This window comes from Peromyscus maniculatus, chromosome 13, assembly GCF_049852395.1.
Source record: "Peromyscus maniculatus bairdii isolate BWxNUB_F1_BW_parent chromosome 13, HU_Pman_BW_mat_3.1, whole genome shotgun sequence".
NCBI classification, from domain to species: domain Eukaryota; kingdom Metazoa; phylum Chordata; class Mammalia; order Rodentia; family Cricetidae; genus Peromyscus; species Peromyscus maniculatus.
The window spans coordinates 60,393,028-60,408,242 of record NC_134864.1 but is presented as its reverse complement, the minus strand read 5'-3'; the positions used below and the strand labels follow the sequence as shown (position 1 = coordinate 60,408,242).

The window sequence follows — 15,215 nt, the reverse complement described above, 5'->3', positions numbered from 1 at the left end:
ACCTTAGTGTGCATGGCTCACTCAGCTTTACACCTCTTACCACAGTTTCCTCACTGACGTACCAGAACCAGCCCTTCCTGAAGCTACGACATGTTGGGTTAATGTGTCCAATGGCCGTGAGTAACAGTTGTGCTTTTCTGCAATTTCCCAAATTTCTGTCCCTGGGGGGGGGGGGGGGCAGACGGGATGACACGGACACGCACTGCTGGGGTTAGGGACAGAATGTTTGGGTGTCTAAAGCAGATACCAGTTGTGTGTCGGGCCAGCTGCCAATGCTATGGCCTTCAGCTGCAAACTGACCCTTTCTGCTCCCCTTGGATACTCAACGGTACCCTCAATGTTTCTCCATTGCCACCAGTACCCTATCAGAAGATGCTAAGGAGACCTGTAAGACAGGGTCTTTCTTCCGGGTCTCTGTGTTTTTTCTCATACTCTGTTAGTGTGACTGCCAGCAATCGGCGCCCTGGTCGGTGGGCGCCCTCTCCACTTGCATGTGCCTGACCTAGTGCAGACATCCTCCAGCACATTTCACTGGCATTTCATGGTGGCTCTCCACAGGTTTCACTAAGTGCCAGAGAGAGGGAACACCTTTTAAGATTTCAGCATTCCAGCATGTTGTGGACTATTCTTTTACATTGTGTGAATATATGTCACTGTGATTGGTTTGATAAAAAGCTAAAGGGCCAATTGCTAGGCAAAGTGTTTAGGGCAGAGAGAATACTGGGAAGAAGAAAGGTGGAGATGCTACGAGAAGCCAACTAGACATGGAATGAGTCAGACCCATAAAATGGGATAGAGGTGTAAAACATGTGGTAGAACGTAGATTAAAAGATATGGGTTAATTTAAGTTGTAAGAGTTAGTCAGAAACAAGCCTAAGCTAACAGCCAGGCTTTCATCATTCATAATAAATCTCTGTGTCATGGTTTGGTGGGACAGAAAAATCTGCCTACACCAGCAGGTGCCATCTACCCTCCTGCAGGCCTGCACCACCTAGCAAATGCCTCCACCTCTGGTGAGCCACAGCCACATCATCTCCCGTGAGGTCCGAGTCTGAGCTTTGTGGAAGCAATGGCTCTTGTCAGCATGTTTCTTGAGCACTCTCCTTCAGACCTATGGAGGGTGGTGGTTCCATTTTCCACCTCATTCTTTACATTGGTACTGCCCAGGTCGCATCATTAGTCATCTGTGGCTGCTAGTCACTTGAAATGTGGCTGCATGGAACTGAAATGTATCTACAAATAAAACATATGCTGGATTTTGAAGAAAATTCAAAACAGAGGATGTAAATTATCTCACTGTAATTCTTCAAATTTATAAGATCATATTTTATGTTGATTATATTCTCTTTGGCATACTCCATAGATTATTATATAAAGTAGCACATTTAATAGTTAAATTTTTTGAGATAAGTACTGTTGTACCACTTTCATGCCTTTTATGCAGATGAGAAATGACATGTTTCCTGTCTCACATATAAACTATGATGTCTTTTATCCAGGACAGAATACAGAGGAGAACAGTCAAGGAGAGTTTCAGAAGAAAAACTGACGGAAGCCAACCTTGAAACACAATTGGATTTCCGCAGAGAAGGATAACAATGCCCTTACTAAGGACAGGGAGAGCATCAGGAATTAGAGGTCAAAGAAGAAGAGCAAGCTTGAGGGAGGATGTTGGGGTGGGTGATGGGGCACTGGGTTAACTCAGGCCAAAGGCAAGGCATTTCTTTTAAATAAGTAACTACTGTATAGTAGTCTGTCTGATTTATATATATATATATATATATATATATATATATATATATATATATATATATATATATATATATTAGAGAGAGAGAGAGAGAGAGAGAGAGAGAGAGAGAGAGAGAGAGAGAGAGAGTCTGGTCAAACCTCCAAAATTTGAAAGTGTGTTATAGCAGCTGAAGTTAATTACTAAGGCTCTACTCAAGCGGTGGGTCTACACTGATGGACAGTCTGGTCCTCCCCTCATGATACTTGCATTCTAGTGGACCTATGGGCAGTGATTTCAGGATGGATATATCAAATAATGTCAAGAAGTAATAACACAATAGAGAAAATCAGAGTGAAGAGATAGGGGTGTGCTAGATTTCCATGTAGGAATGAGAGGAAGACACTGAAAAGTTATGTTTGAGTGGGAAACCTAAAAAAAAAAGGGGGGGAGCAGGGAAAGGGGAGGCAGGGCTGCATGGATGGGTGCTGTTATGTCATGGAGGACATGGACTTTTGGCTCTGGCTAGCAACATTAAGTTACTGTAGTCCCTCTTATGGTGACCTTAATAATAATTTATGGGACACAGCTCCAGTTTATACCTCTTGCCTATGCATAAGTAGTAGCATTTTCTCTTTCAAAGGTATGTCAGTTTAAGGACAAATGATTCTGTTACCCTATGACCATACAAGGGCACACAAAGTGCTATTCTATACATATTTCTAGAAACAGTAAACACACATGTATAAAGAGACTAGGGTCAGCAGTGGAGCTAGGGTGACATTATTTTTAAATAAGGCAGGCATTAGAAGATTTGAGTCTTGATTTACAGACAGTGATGTATCAGAAGGCCACCCCAGCCTTCCTGAGAGCACTGTTCAGAAACATTAACAAATTCCTAGTAAAGGAGAAACAAAATTTCAGCTTGATCTTCAAAGCACTCATTCACATTATCCAAATTATCTGACTTCCAATTCTCCTCTTTGTTGACATATGACCTGTAATGAGTAGATATAGCAGATGGTCAGTATGACTTGTACTGCATAGACATAGCAGATGGTCAGTATGGCCTGCACTGCACAGACACAAAGATGGTCAAGAGCTGGGAATGTGTCCTCCATCATTCACCCTTGCACCCACAAGCATGAAGGCCATGTGCCCCCAGAAGCACAACTGTAAGATGGAGGAGGGCTACTTGATGTCTGTCACATTTCATAATGGCAAGGAATAAATGTGTCTGGTGAAATCTCCAAAATTTGAAAGTGTGTTATAGCAGCTGAAGTTAATTACTATGCTGTGGGACATCTTTCTGTATGCTAGGAATATGTGTTACTCCCATTGGCTATTAAATAAAGCTGCATTGGCCTGTGGCAGGGCAGGATGGAGCCAGGTGGGAAAATTCAAGAGAGATGATGAAAGGAGAAAGGAGAGATGCCAGAATGATGTCCAAGGAGCAACATGTAATGGGATGCAGGTAAAGCCCAGAACACATGATAATACATAGATTAATAGTTATGAGTTGAGTTCAGTTATAAGAGGTAGCTAGCAAGAAGCCTGACCTACGGGTCATATAATTTGCAATTAATATTAAGCCTCTGAGTGATTATTTTATAAGTGGCTGTGGGACTGTGGATCCAGGCAGGACCAGAGAAACATGGGACCGCAGGGCTGGGTGGGACCAAAGAAACTTTCAGCTACATTTGGCGCCCAATGTGGGGCAGAAATTTCTACCCAAAAACCAAAAAAGCTTTAAAAGGGGCAGGGTTCCTAAAATGGAGCCAAGAGTTGCTTCCTAGTCATGTCTCTTAGGCAAGCCATGATACAGAGATGCCTCAGTGTGTGGGCTTGACCAACAGCATGGCGGAGTCCCACCATGCAGCACACTGCATGGTGAATTTAGCTTTTGCTAGTACAGACAAAAAAAAGTTTCTGGACTACACGCTGCTTGTCAGAGGCATAGACCCACTGCTGGTGGTAGGCAACCTCCACCATGTTGGGAAGCTGAGGTAGGCAGTCAGCAGCCAAGGCTGCCACTTTGGTTCTAGCCACACTACAGATTAAATCAATGGTCAGAAAATGATTACAGATTCACAATAAGACAGATTCAGATGACATAAAACTCTAAACGATTTACAATACATATAAAAATATACACAGGCTTGAAAGAGAGAAAAAAGGAATATAGACAGTTATATAAAGAAATCAATAGTTTAAAAAAAATAAAGTCTTTAAAGAGACAATAAGAATAATATAGAAGTTAAGCCATGTAAAGATGAAAATTACACAAAGAATCTGGATACTGCAGATTATTATATTGTCTTGGGGATTTTTAACTGGAGAGAGACATTTGATTGTAAAAGCAACTAAGTTAAACCAACATGTATATTTTAAAGTTATCTTGATTTCAAAATTTATGTCTAAGGATATGTTGCTTTGGAAAAGAGGTTCTGCTTTTGTTTCCATAGAACCTGTGGATTCTTTCCAAGTTAATATGGTCCCATCAAGGAAGACCCCCCCCAGAGGTTTCCAGATGATCCAACATCCAAAATAGCTTCAAAGCACCTAGCTCAGACAATACAGCCTCACAGACTACTCCAGTCAGGACTTGACCATTATCCTGAATTTTCTCAGGATCTCCTTAAGATTGTCAACACCCCCAACCAACAGGAAGTAGTATGAAAAGCTAGTCCCAAATTCCCAAAATATTGTTTATAAATTGTTTATTTTTATTTAAAGGAGATTTATTATAAATGCAATCTCTTTTTAAAAAAGAAAAGGAGATATAGATATGATGGGATAAAAGGGTAGGTTATTGAATCTACTTTTAAAGAGCAACAACTTGTTTGAAATGTTTTACATTGCTATGGATTTTATTTTATTGATACAAATTTAAAGTTAATTTTGTTATACTATATATATATTTCTATTCTTGTTTAAGGTATTATGTTTGTACAACTCATTTAAAATTGTAATATATAATTAAAAATACAAAATAGTCATTTTATGATAATCAAACTTATAGTCCTATAAATTAAGTTTTTTAGATATACAAAAATATAATTCAGTTAGGGAGGTAATCTTCACACACTTTAAAGACCTACAGAATATCATATTTAAAATATTTTAAGAACTTAGACTTTTCTGGACAATGAGGCTTGTCTGCTCCTGGCAGCACCAATTACTTCAAAGAGGATGATGGGCATTGAAGAAACTTCATATGGAGTTTGCGTTCTTTATGGCATAAATAGCCATTTGTGCAAGAAGCTGCTCTAGCCTGGATTGCTTGATAATATGTTGTATAAACTGGACATACAGGACTCATAGGAAAATGACCATTAAATTTTACCAAAACAAGGTGACATGGTCCTTCAGTTTCCTGCTTCAGAGAGGAAACTGCCAGATATTCTACAGGACACCAGGAAAAGTGACTGAGAAACTCTAGACCTATAGGCTGAAGATGGATGGCCCAACATTGCAGAGGAATTTTAGGTGACTATCCAAGTAGCCAGCTGTCTCTGTCATTTCCAGAATTTTAGAAGTTGATTATAATGCATTTCCTGTTTGCTTAGGTAATATCATATCCTTCTGGGGTATTTGATGGAGTTGAGGACTAGATATAATTTTCTTTAGTTATGATAAAAGATAAATTAGATATAAAACTTTAGACTCACAAATATAGGATAGATGATAGACTATTTTCTTTAAATTTGCCAAATACAAATAGACTAGATATTGTAACTGCAATTCTTGCTTGACAACTGCTCTATTATATGTCATTTTACTATGTTAAAGTTAAAACCTTCCTTTTTGATTAGACAGAAAAAGGAAATTGCTGTGGGATATCATTCTGTATGCTGTAAATATGTGTTACTCCCATTGGCTAATAAATAAAGCTGCATTGGCCTATGGCAGGGCAGGACGGAGCCAGGTGGGAAAATCCAAGAGAGACAGTGAGAGGAGAAATGAGAGTAATAAGGGGAGACGCCAAACCACATCCAAGGAACAACAAGTAATGGGACACAGTTAAAGCCATGGAACATATGAGGATACATAGATTAATAGTTATGAGTTGAGTTCAGTTGTAAGAGCTGGCTAGCAAGAAGCTTGACCCACAGGCCATATAATTTGCAATTAATATTAAGCCTCTGAGTGATTATTTTACAAATGGCTGTGGGACTCTGGAACCAGGCAGGACCAGAGAAATATGTGACCACAGGGCTGGATGGGACCAGAGAAACTCGGCTGCATTACTCTAATAGTATCCCCATGTTAAAAATCTGAACTTTTGTTCAAGATAGGGATTTTAAAGGTTTAGTTTTTCTTTTTAATTCCAACTGTAGGCGATCGCCTCTGAATGTGCATACCATTCTTTACAATTTAAGTTATTTCTGAATCATACGTGTGCACATCCCTAGTCCTGCTCTCTCATACCCTCAGTCTGCCTAGGTTTACTAAGTAAACTCGATAAACTGATGCTAAAATAATGTCGACTTTACATTTACATTAGAAAATTACAAAATTGTTAACCAGGCATTTTTTAAACATAAGAAAAGGGGTATAGAGGATTAAAGAATGGCAATGAGCTCCAGACAATACAAATACCAGATTGTCATCTTCCCAGTACTGTATCCCAGATGTCACTGCTACAATTCCTCACAGACCACATGATGACAGAGGAAGAATGAGCATATTTCCATGATGAATGATATAATAGATATTCTCAGAGGGGAAGGCTCCCCTTTGGGGAGAATGAAAAGAACTCTATGAGATGTTATGGTTTACCTGCTCTGGAACTTTCATGTCAGGGAACAGGCAATATCCAGAAGACACCTATCAATATCAGTTTACTACATAAACTTCCTCACAGACCTGACTTACAGACTATGTACCACCAGGCTATTCTTCCCAGGTTCATTAGCCTTCTAGGTGGAAAAGGTTAGGGAGGACTTTAATATTTCCTTATTATACTTCAGTGTAGAATATGTATCTTGCAGAATGTTTATGCAGGATGGTTTTCTGACTAACCAAAAACAGTAGCCACATCTAAGCCAGAGCATCACATAGCTCTGGTGTTTCAAATCATTTCTATCTTCACAGTCTCACCAGTCACTACAAGCATGGCTGTAGTAAACAGTTCTGTTCTACACTCAATTTATGGCACTATTTGCCCCCCCCAAAAATGTATTTGTCTTTCTGCAGGGAGGGAGGGAGGTGGCGCTACTTTAATGCCATAGCATAAGCTCTAGGAAAAGTACACTCTGTCCCCACACACAAGCAGCCACAACAGTGTAAGAATTGGTATCCCCAGGAGCAATTCTCTATCAATACAAGATGAAGGGAGTTAGATAAATGTCTTTCTTTCTTTCTCTCTTTCTTTCTTTCTTTCTTTCTTTCTTTCTTTCTTTCTTTCTTTCTTTCTTTCTTTCCTTCTTTCTTTCTTTCCTTCCTTTCTTCCTTCTTTCTTTTTTTGTTTCTTTCTTTCTTCCTTCCTTTCTTTCTTTCTTCCTTCCTTTCTTTCTTTCCAAGACAGGGGTTTTCTGTGTAACTCTAGCTGTTCTAGAACTTGCTCTGTAGACCAGGCTGGCCTTGAACTCAGAGACATTCACCTGCCTCTGCCTCCCAAGTGCTGGGATTAAAGATGGACAATTCCAGGATGTATTCTGTCATCTCCGATCATGACAGGACTGCCTCAGTTTCCTACTGGTAGAACCAACTTGAGGCTCAGACCACTAACTCTTTGATTCTCTCCCTTCTCTTGCTCTCGGGATCATGTCCCAAATAAATTAGCTGTATGCAAGTCCTTCCTGTCAGATACTCCTGTCATGACGCCTCAAGTTGACAGAATGCAGACCTTCCTGCCCTTCCTCTGCCCTTCCATTTCTCCACTCTCATCTTTCTCCATAGGAGATTTAAAGTTTACAGAAGTGGTGAGAGTGAAGTGTGCAAAGAAAGGTGAGAAATGGTTCCCAAGCTCAGAGGCTGCAGCCACCAATGCTGGGTCAACCTTGATTTCCACTGGAGCGATCAGAGACCTGAACACCTGTGAAGGATTTCACTCTAGTCTTAGGGCTGCTGGAGTGCTTTGCCCCAAGTGTGAACTTGATGTTTAAATACAAACAAGGCAATAGATTATTCCTAAAGTATCTCAAAAGTATGATTTCTCATAAAGCATAAATGCCTTGAGATTACAAAGGAAAAACTCTAAGATACTCTCAAATATGAGCACATTGTAAGATTTTAAGTCAGCCAGAAAACATATTTGAAATAACTGTATGGTTTGTTGGCTTGAAAGAATCATTCATCTGAGCTCCAAATATTTGTTCAGTGAGTGAACATGAGTCTAACAGACCCAGGCACCCCAACAGCAACACTTTTGATTTTATAATTTGTTAAATTTTAAAGAGAAACTGTCTATTTCACTTCAGTTCTTTGATTTGTGAACTAGAAAACATAAAGTAGTCATTCATAGATATAAGAAACTTACGATTTTACTTTATAAAACTTCTAAAAATATGCTGTTAACAATGCAAATAGACTGAAAATTAAAACATGAGTGCTTTGAAATGTTTGAGATTATTCCCTTGATGTTTCATTTAAGTTTTTGTTTTGCTGCATTTATTTTTTTTAACTGAAGAAAATTCAAATTGTTAGGAATCTTCCCTATATGAAGCAATGCAAATATTCCATCATGTATTTCATCCTGAGTCTTTAAAATATGTTTCAAAACAATATCTGTTCTAAAACTCTACTTAAACCCAACTCTTAGGAGTCATAAGAATGTAACTCAATGCCATTAAATCCAACATAATCAATACATGGTAAGTTTACTGTAGTGGGATCTAACTTTTGCAATGTGTTATCCACTAACAATGCCTATTAGCTGCCTTTTCCATAGACAGTGATAATTTATAATGAAAATAAAAGCCAAGATCTACAAAAATCTTTTGTAGTACAGCCATTTAGCACTGGGAGAGCCATCTCCTCAGATATTAACAAATCCTCTCAGTTTTAAACTTTCAAAGGAGGTTCAGAAAAGTAAGTGGCTCCTGAAGGTCACAAAGCCAGTCATGAAGCTGTAAACCGACACCAACACTCACACACACACACACACACACACACACACACACACACACACACACACACACACACACACTGCCCCCTTGAGGTCATTTGGAATTCTTAGCTCCATCCATGCTAGAAATTACAAATGCAGTGATTTTATTAAGAAAGTGGTTTTCCTAGGATATGTATCACACTGTATTTTTCTGCCAAGATAGAATCAGCTGGAACACAGAATTTGAAATCAGACAGTAGCAAGCAAGACTATCATAACAGAATAAACATAATGATACATTAACAGATTACCGTAGACAACTGTGGCAGGAATCTCACCGGTGCCTTGCCTTTTTCTTTGCCGGATAGTTTATCCTATGTGGGGGGAAAAACTGTTTACTTATTGTTGCTAAATTTAATTCACCCAGCCGAATTTTACATTTTCTATAAAGTCAACCACATATCATCCAAAATATCCTAATTATCCATATCCATATCATCCAAAATAACACAAATTACTGATGGTATGATCTTATATCTAGAAATCTTATAAATATGCCAAGAAACTATTAAAGCTATTAGTTCATTCAGAAGGTTGTAGGATACAAAGTTCATGCATACACACTTTAGACACTATAGTACACAGTCCAAAGTTGAAATTGAGGAACAGTTGGGCTGGAGAGATGGCTCAACAGTTAAGAGCACTGGTTACTCTTCCAGAGGTCCTGAGTTCAATTCCCAGCAACCACATGATGGCTCACAACCACCTGTAATGAGGTCTGGTGCCCTCTTCTGTCCTGCGGGCATACATGCAAGCAGAACACTGTATACATAATAAAAAATAAATAAATCTTTAAAAAAAAAAAAGAAATTGAGGAACAGTTTTAGGGCTGGTAAGATGGAGGCTCATTTATGGTTTCTATTGCCATGACAAACACCATGGCCAGAGCCACTTGGGGAGGGACACCTTATTTGGCTTACGAGTTATACCCCATCATTAGGGGAAACCAAGGCAGGAACTAAAACAGAGACCATGGAGGAACACCACTAACTGGCTTGTTCCTCTTGACTTACTCAGCCTGCCTTGTTATATACTCCAGGACCACCTGCCCAGGTATGGCGCCACCCACAGTGGGCTGGGCCCTTCCACATCAATCAAGAAAACGCCCCCATGGACTTGCCTACAAGCCAATAGGGGCCTTTTCTCAACCAAGTTTCCCTCTTTTCAGGTGGCTCTAGCTTATGTCATGTTGACAAAATTAATTGAATAAAATTAAAACCACTTAACCAGGACAGATGGCCTTGCAATTAAGGCCCTTGCCACTAAAGCCAATAGCCTGAGTTTAATCGCCTAGACCCCACAATGGAACGAAAGAATAGACTTCTTTAGTTGTCCTTTGGCTCCCCTTGGTGTGCCCAGGAATTAATTTGGAAAGAAAATGAAATGTAAGATGTTTTAATTAAGCTATAAAGAAAGTATCATTAAAGAAGATTTGAATCTGGGGTCTCAAAGTGCTGGGCAAGCACTCTACCAGAGAGCTGTATCCCCAGGCCCCAAATGGTTTGTGAACAGGAAAATGCATCTGCTTATGACAATTTCTGTGATGGCTTCATCTGTTTTCGACAACTTCTGTGATAGTTACATTCTTTGCCCCAGGCTGAACCTCTACCGTTTTCCTGCTCTGTGATAGAGAAGGTAGATTATATATAAGGGCATCATCCGAGGGCTTAGTCTTCTAACTTCCGGACAGGAATAATCAATGCTCTCATTGCATCCCAAATTCCTGACCACCAGGAGAAAAGGGAGTTGGGATATTTAGGTCCAAGTTCTGTGGTTCTGTGGAGCTGAATCAGCAGTCCCCGACCTTTATACAGTTCCTCGTGTTGTGGTGACCCCCAACCATAAAATTATTTTGTTTCTACTTCTTAACTGGATTTTGCTTCTGTTATGAATCGTTCTGTGAATATTTGATGTGCAGGATATCTGCTATGTGAACCCTGTGAAAGGGTCGTTTGACACCCAAATGGGTCACAACTTACAGGTTGAGAACTACTGTTCTAAAGTAAAGTTTGCCTCACCTCATGGGTGCTCCCTGAACCCCACCGATACCTCTGCAGAAGGTCTCTTTCTAAATATTCCATGTGTTTTCTGTAGGAACTTTTGGTATACATTTATATTCCACAATGAAATTGCTGAACAGTCTAGTTCCTCCTTGAGTAGTCAAGTCCAGATTTGCATTCAGATTTTTCTGTCGGTTTTCATCTACTGGCCTCTTAGAAGAGATATTGTAAAAAATCTGTTATACAACCAAAGCATTAGCCATGGCAAGCAAAGGTTTCTGTTAAAGTGACATTTTTTTCTGTTATGTTGACAATAGCTTCTCAAAATGTGATAGGGTTATTAGACATGATGTCGTGTACTTGTATCCCAGTACTCAGGAAACTGAGACAGGAGGATTGTTTGAGTTCAAAGTCAATCTCAACCACATAGTAAGACTTTGTTTCAAGAATAAAATTTAACAGGCTAGTTAAAAACATGAGTGCCTCATGTTAGAGCTATGGTTGATAAAGCTGCCACTATGGCATTGGTCTTACAGAAAACTTTTTCACAGCTTCTTTTTGATGATATTAAGATGATATGATGAGGGGCTGGAGAGATGGCTTTGAGGTTAAGAGAGCTTGTTCCTTTTGCAGAGAGCCTGCTTTTGCTGGGCTCCATTTCCAGCACCCGCATGGCAGTGCAGAGCTGTCTATAGTTCTAATTCCAGGGCTATAATGCCCTCTCCTAGCCTCTCAGGACACTGCACACACAGTGTACACAGAGGCAAAACTCTCATGCACATGAAAAAATAAAAGTAGTTCTTTAAAAGAAGAAGGCAAACAGGATGACCATGGCAGACAAATGACAACCGCTTGCGTGTGTAACTTTAAAACGTGCTAAGCACGGCAAGGCTACAGCAGTTCCCACCCCGCTGCCTGCAAGCAACAGTCAATTTGAGAGGACTTTCCTTTGAATAGTGACACTTTTAAACTCTGGAAACTTCTTCAACAGAATCTCTAAGTGTCTGGAGTTTGGGTTTTTTTTTTTAATACTAGTTTTAAAAATGAAATGAGCAACCACAAAAGACTTATATTTCTCTTTAAATACCTAACTTAAGAGAAAAACCCAGACAGCTATCTCTGAAAAATGCCATGTCCCTCTCAACCTTCCACTAATGAGATGAATATGTTAAAACCTCCTCGGTAAATACGATTCTGCCACCGGCTCTCTTCTTCAAATGGAATGAATACATAAGCAAATGCCACGTTAAAATGGAATTTCCGAAAATTTAATCCATTCTATTTGTTTTGGATTAAAGTATAAAACTTTCATCTTTTCAAAAGGAAAACTGTACTCCAAATTAGCATAGAGGAAAGCATCAAGATGACTTTTAAAATTACAAAATCAACCAAAAACGGGAGGAGAGAGCCCTCTGCTGCTTGAGACAGTGCTAAGAATCCCAGATGGTTAATAATGCCCATTCTTGTGGATTCCGAGGTTTCTCCAATGGAACATGGCCCTTCTGGAGGCTGTGGCAAGACAATCGCGTTGGTACCCAATGTCACTTTTAGAAAGAGGAAGCATGCTCAGCTTCCAGTGATTGTTTAACGGCTGTTTCTGAGCTCTAGCTGGATAGGTGGGAGGAATTATGGGAACTAGCTTTCCAGAAAAACCACTGTCTATTGCATAAAAGAAGTATTTTAGATTTGACAGTATAGACTGTGGTTCCATGGATGGGCCAAAGACTGATTTGCCCATTAAGCAAAGGAGCTACTCAATTATGGATGGCAATGATTTGCGATCTTGTTAAGACGTGGGAGCACAATGCTCTCACACAGTGAGGTCTAGTGCATGCTCGGGTGTGTGTTGTGGTTTTTTGTTTGTTTTTGTTTATGTTTTGTCACGTGTATCTGAAATTTGGGTGGATCTTTGCTCATTTGTTATTGTACCACTCATGGCTAATTATACTTTGATATATGAATCATAGCACCTGTTTCTTCCTTCTCAATTTATTATATGACTTTTCAAAAATTCTGAAATAAAATTTTCTTGAGCGTTTAGGTAGCTATTACTGATTTGGTTAATAAGTTAGAGGCTTGACGTTGTCTGCTGTTAATCTATAACCCATATAATCTAGAACTATAGATGTTATAATATAGATATGACGTGTCTTTCCAAAAGGCTCACCGAGTTGAGGCACGGTGCCTGCTGGTGATGCTCATGAGGATGCTATTTTCATCTACACATTAACGTAAGCGTATGACGGAATGTGCTGTGAGGAGGTAGGACCTGGTTGAAGGACATGAACTGTTGGGGGTCTGCCTTCAGTGTGCTCATCTTTCTCCAGCCTCCTCCTCGGGGCTCTCTGCCTTCTGGCTGCTGCGAGGTGAGCAGCTTTTCTCCTCATGCCCTCCTTGCCTTGATGTAGTGTGTTGGATCTGTGCCCAGAAACACCCAGAGCCAAGTGACCCCTACAACCTTGAGCCAAAATACACCGTCTCCTCCGTGACCTGCCTTGCTCGGCTTTGTCACAGCAAAAAGCCTGACCAGCGTAACAAGGGTTTAAAAACTTTATGTGCATGTGTGTCTGTGTGATTGTGTATGTGAGTGTGTGTCTGTGTCTATGAGTGTGTCTTTGTGTATGTGTGTGTGTACGTGTATGTCTGTGTCTCTGTGTGTATGTGTGTGAGTGTGTGTATATAAGTATGGGCCTGTGTGTAAGCGTGTGGGGCATACCCATGTGTGTGTTTGCATGTGTGTGAGTGTGAATATGTGTGTGTAGTATGTCCATGTGTTCGTGTATATGTATGTATGTGTGTGAGTGTGAATGTGTGTGTGGTATGTTCATGTGTATGTGTGTATGTGTGTGTGTTCAGTATGTCCACGTGTGTATGGGGGTGCCCCTGCCTACACACAGTTGCTCGCTGACTTACTACTTTGAGACGAGTTTCTCACTGAACCAGAAACTAAGCTGATGGGTGGGAAGTCCCAGCAATCCTCCTGTCTCTACGCCTCACAGTGCTGGGATCACAGGCAAGCTCAGTCACTCTGGACCTTGATGTGGGTGCTGGGCATTTGAGTTTATGTCTTCATGGCTTAACATCTAGCTCTTAAGCACTGAGCCATTTCCTCAACGCCTCAGTCACCTCTTAATACCATTTTCACAACAAACACAACTTACAAAAGAAAGCACTATGAAGTGCTGAAGAAGAAAAAAAGCTGAGTTAAAATTTTCAGATGGAAAATCAACTTCTTTTTATTTGGGTTGCTTACGGAGTCCTTTTCTCATTTGTCACGGTGTAGAGATCTGGAATGTTTCTCCAGCTTCCCAGGAAAAAATGTCCACGCTACAGCTTTCCTGTGGCGTGCTGGCATCAAAACCATGGACCATGGTTACTCTTAAGATCAACCAAGAAAGACTTCCGTTTTCACAACTACTTATTTTTACAAGCTCTTGTGGCATGCATCTTTTTTTGCACACCACAGGACTAACTGGTGTGGGAGGGGTGTGGTCAATAGCGAGTCTCTGTCTCCTCGGAAAGAAGAAAGACTAAGTGGTTTGCCTAAAGTCACACACTTAAGAAGCCCAGGCCCACGTTGACACCCCGCCCGGCTTCCTGCCACCCAAACACCCCGGGAGAGCAGCAGGGGTCGCTGTCGAGCCGCTCCCGCAGCCGGCTCGTCCCGGGGAGGAGGTGTGTTCGTAGTTACCGGGACAGCGAGGTCCCGCGGTTGGGAAGGGAGCAGGAGGAAGACGCTCAGTACCCGGGGTGCCGCAGGGGTCGAGGCTGGGTCCCCGAGAGCCGCAGTCTGCCTGGCCCACCCCGGGACCCGCGACCCTGGCTGGCCGCCCCGCTCTCACCTGCTCGCTGCTCATGGCTGCGAGGACTTGCGAGCCGTGCACGGCCGGCCTGGATCGCTGCTGCGGGACCCCCGGACCCAGGGACAGAGGTGTGCACCGCTGGACAGCTCTCTCAGTCTCAGCTCTCTCTCTCTCTTTCTCGGAGCTGGGAGCTCTAGCGTCCTTGCCTCCCTTGTTGCTAGGCAACAAGCTGGCGGGTTCCACTTCCGGTCATCCGGAGCTGCTTTGTGATCAGGCCCAGAACTTTCTGGGCGGTCCAGGAGAGTGGCTTCCTGGGGCCACCTGAGGGTGGTGAGCAGGCAGCTGTGAGGAGCGAAGACCCGCTGATGACGAAGTGGGTCCTCAGACTTCTGCACCTTTCAACGAATCTGGGTGGGCGAGGTCCTCTTTTTTGGTTTTTTGAGACAGGGTTTCCTCTGTGTAGCTTTGCACCTTTCCTGGATCTCGCTCTGTAGACCAGGCTGGCCTCAAACTCACAAAGATCCTCCTGCCTCTGCCTCCCGAGTGCTGGGATTAAAGGCGTGCGCCAC

The 15,215-nt window shown here is 41.4% G+C and overlaps 1 protein-coding gene across 1 annotated transcript in view; it reads right to left on the bottom strand.

The window, feature by feature from the left end:
* Dnah7 (dynein axonemal heavy chain 7) overlaps positions 1 to 14,859 on the bottom strand; it is a 257,387-nt gene extending 242,528 nt beyond the window's left edge. Inside the window, exons 1-2 of the mRNA XM_042259698.2 lie at positions 14,686 to 14,859; positions 9,095 to 9,157 (exon numbers count right to left, since the gene is read on the bottom strand). Of these exons, the coding sequence (XP_042115632.2) occupies positions 9,095 to 9,157; positions 14,686 to 14,700 (78 nt within the window). The 5' untranslated portion in view covers positions 14,701 to 14,859. The remainder of the gene's footprint in view (positions 1 to 9,094; positions 9,158 to 14,685) is intronic.
* Positions 14,860 to 15,215: the final 356 nt, after the last annotated feature.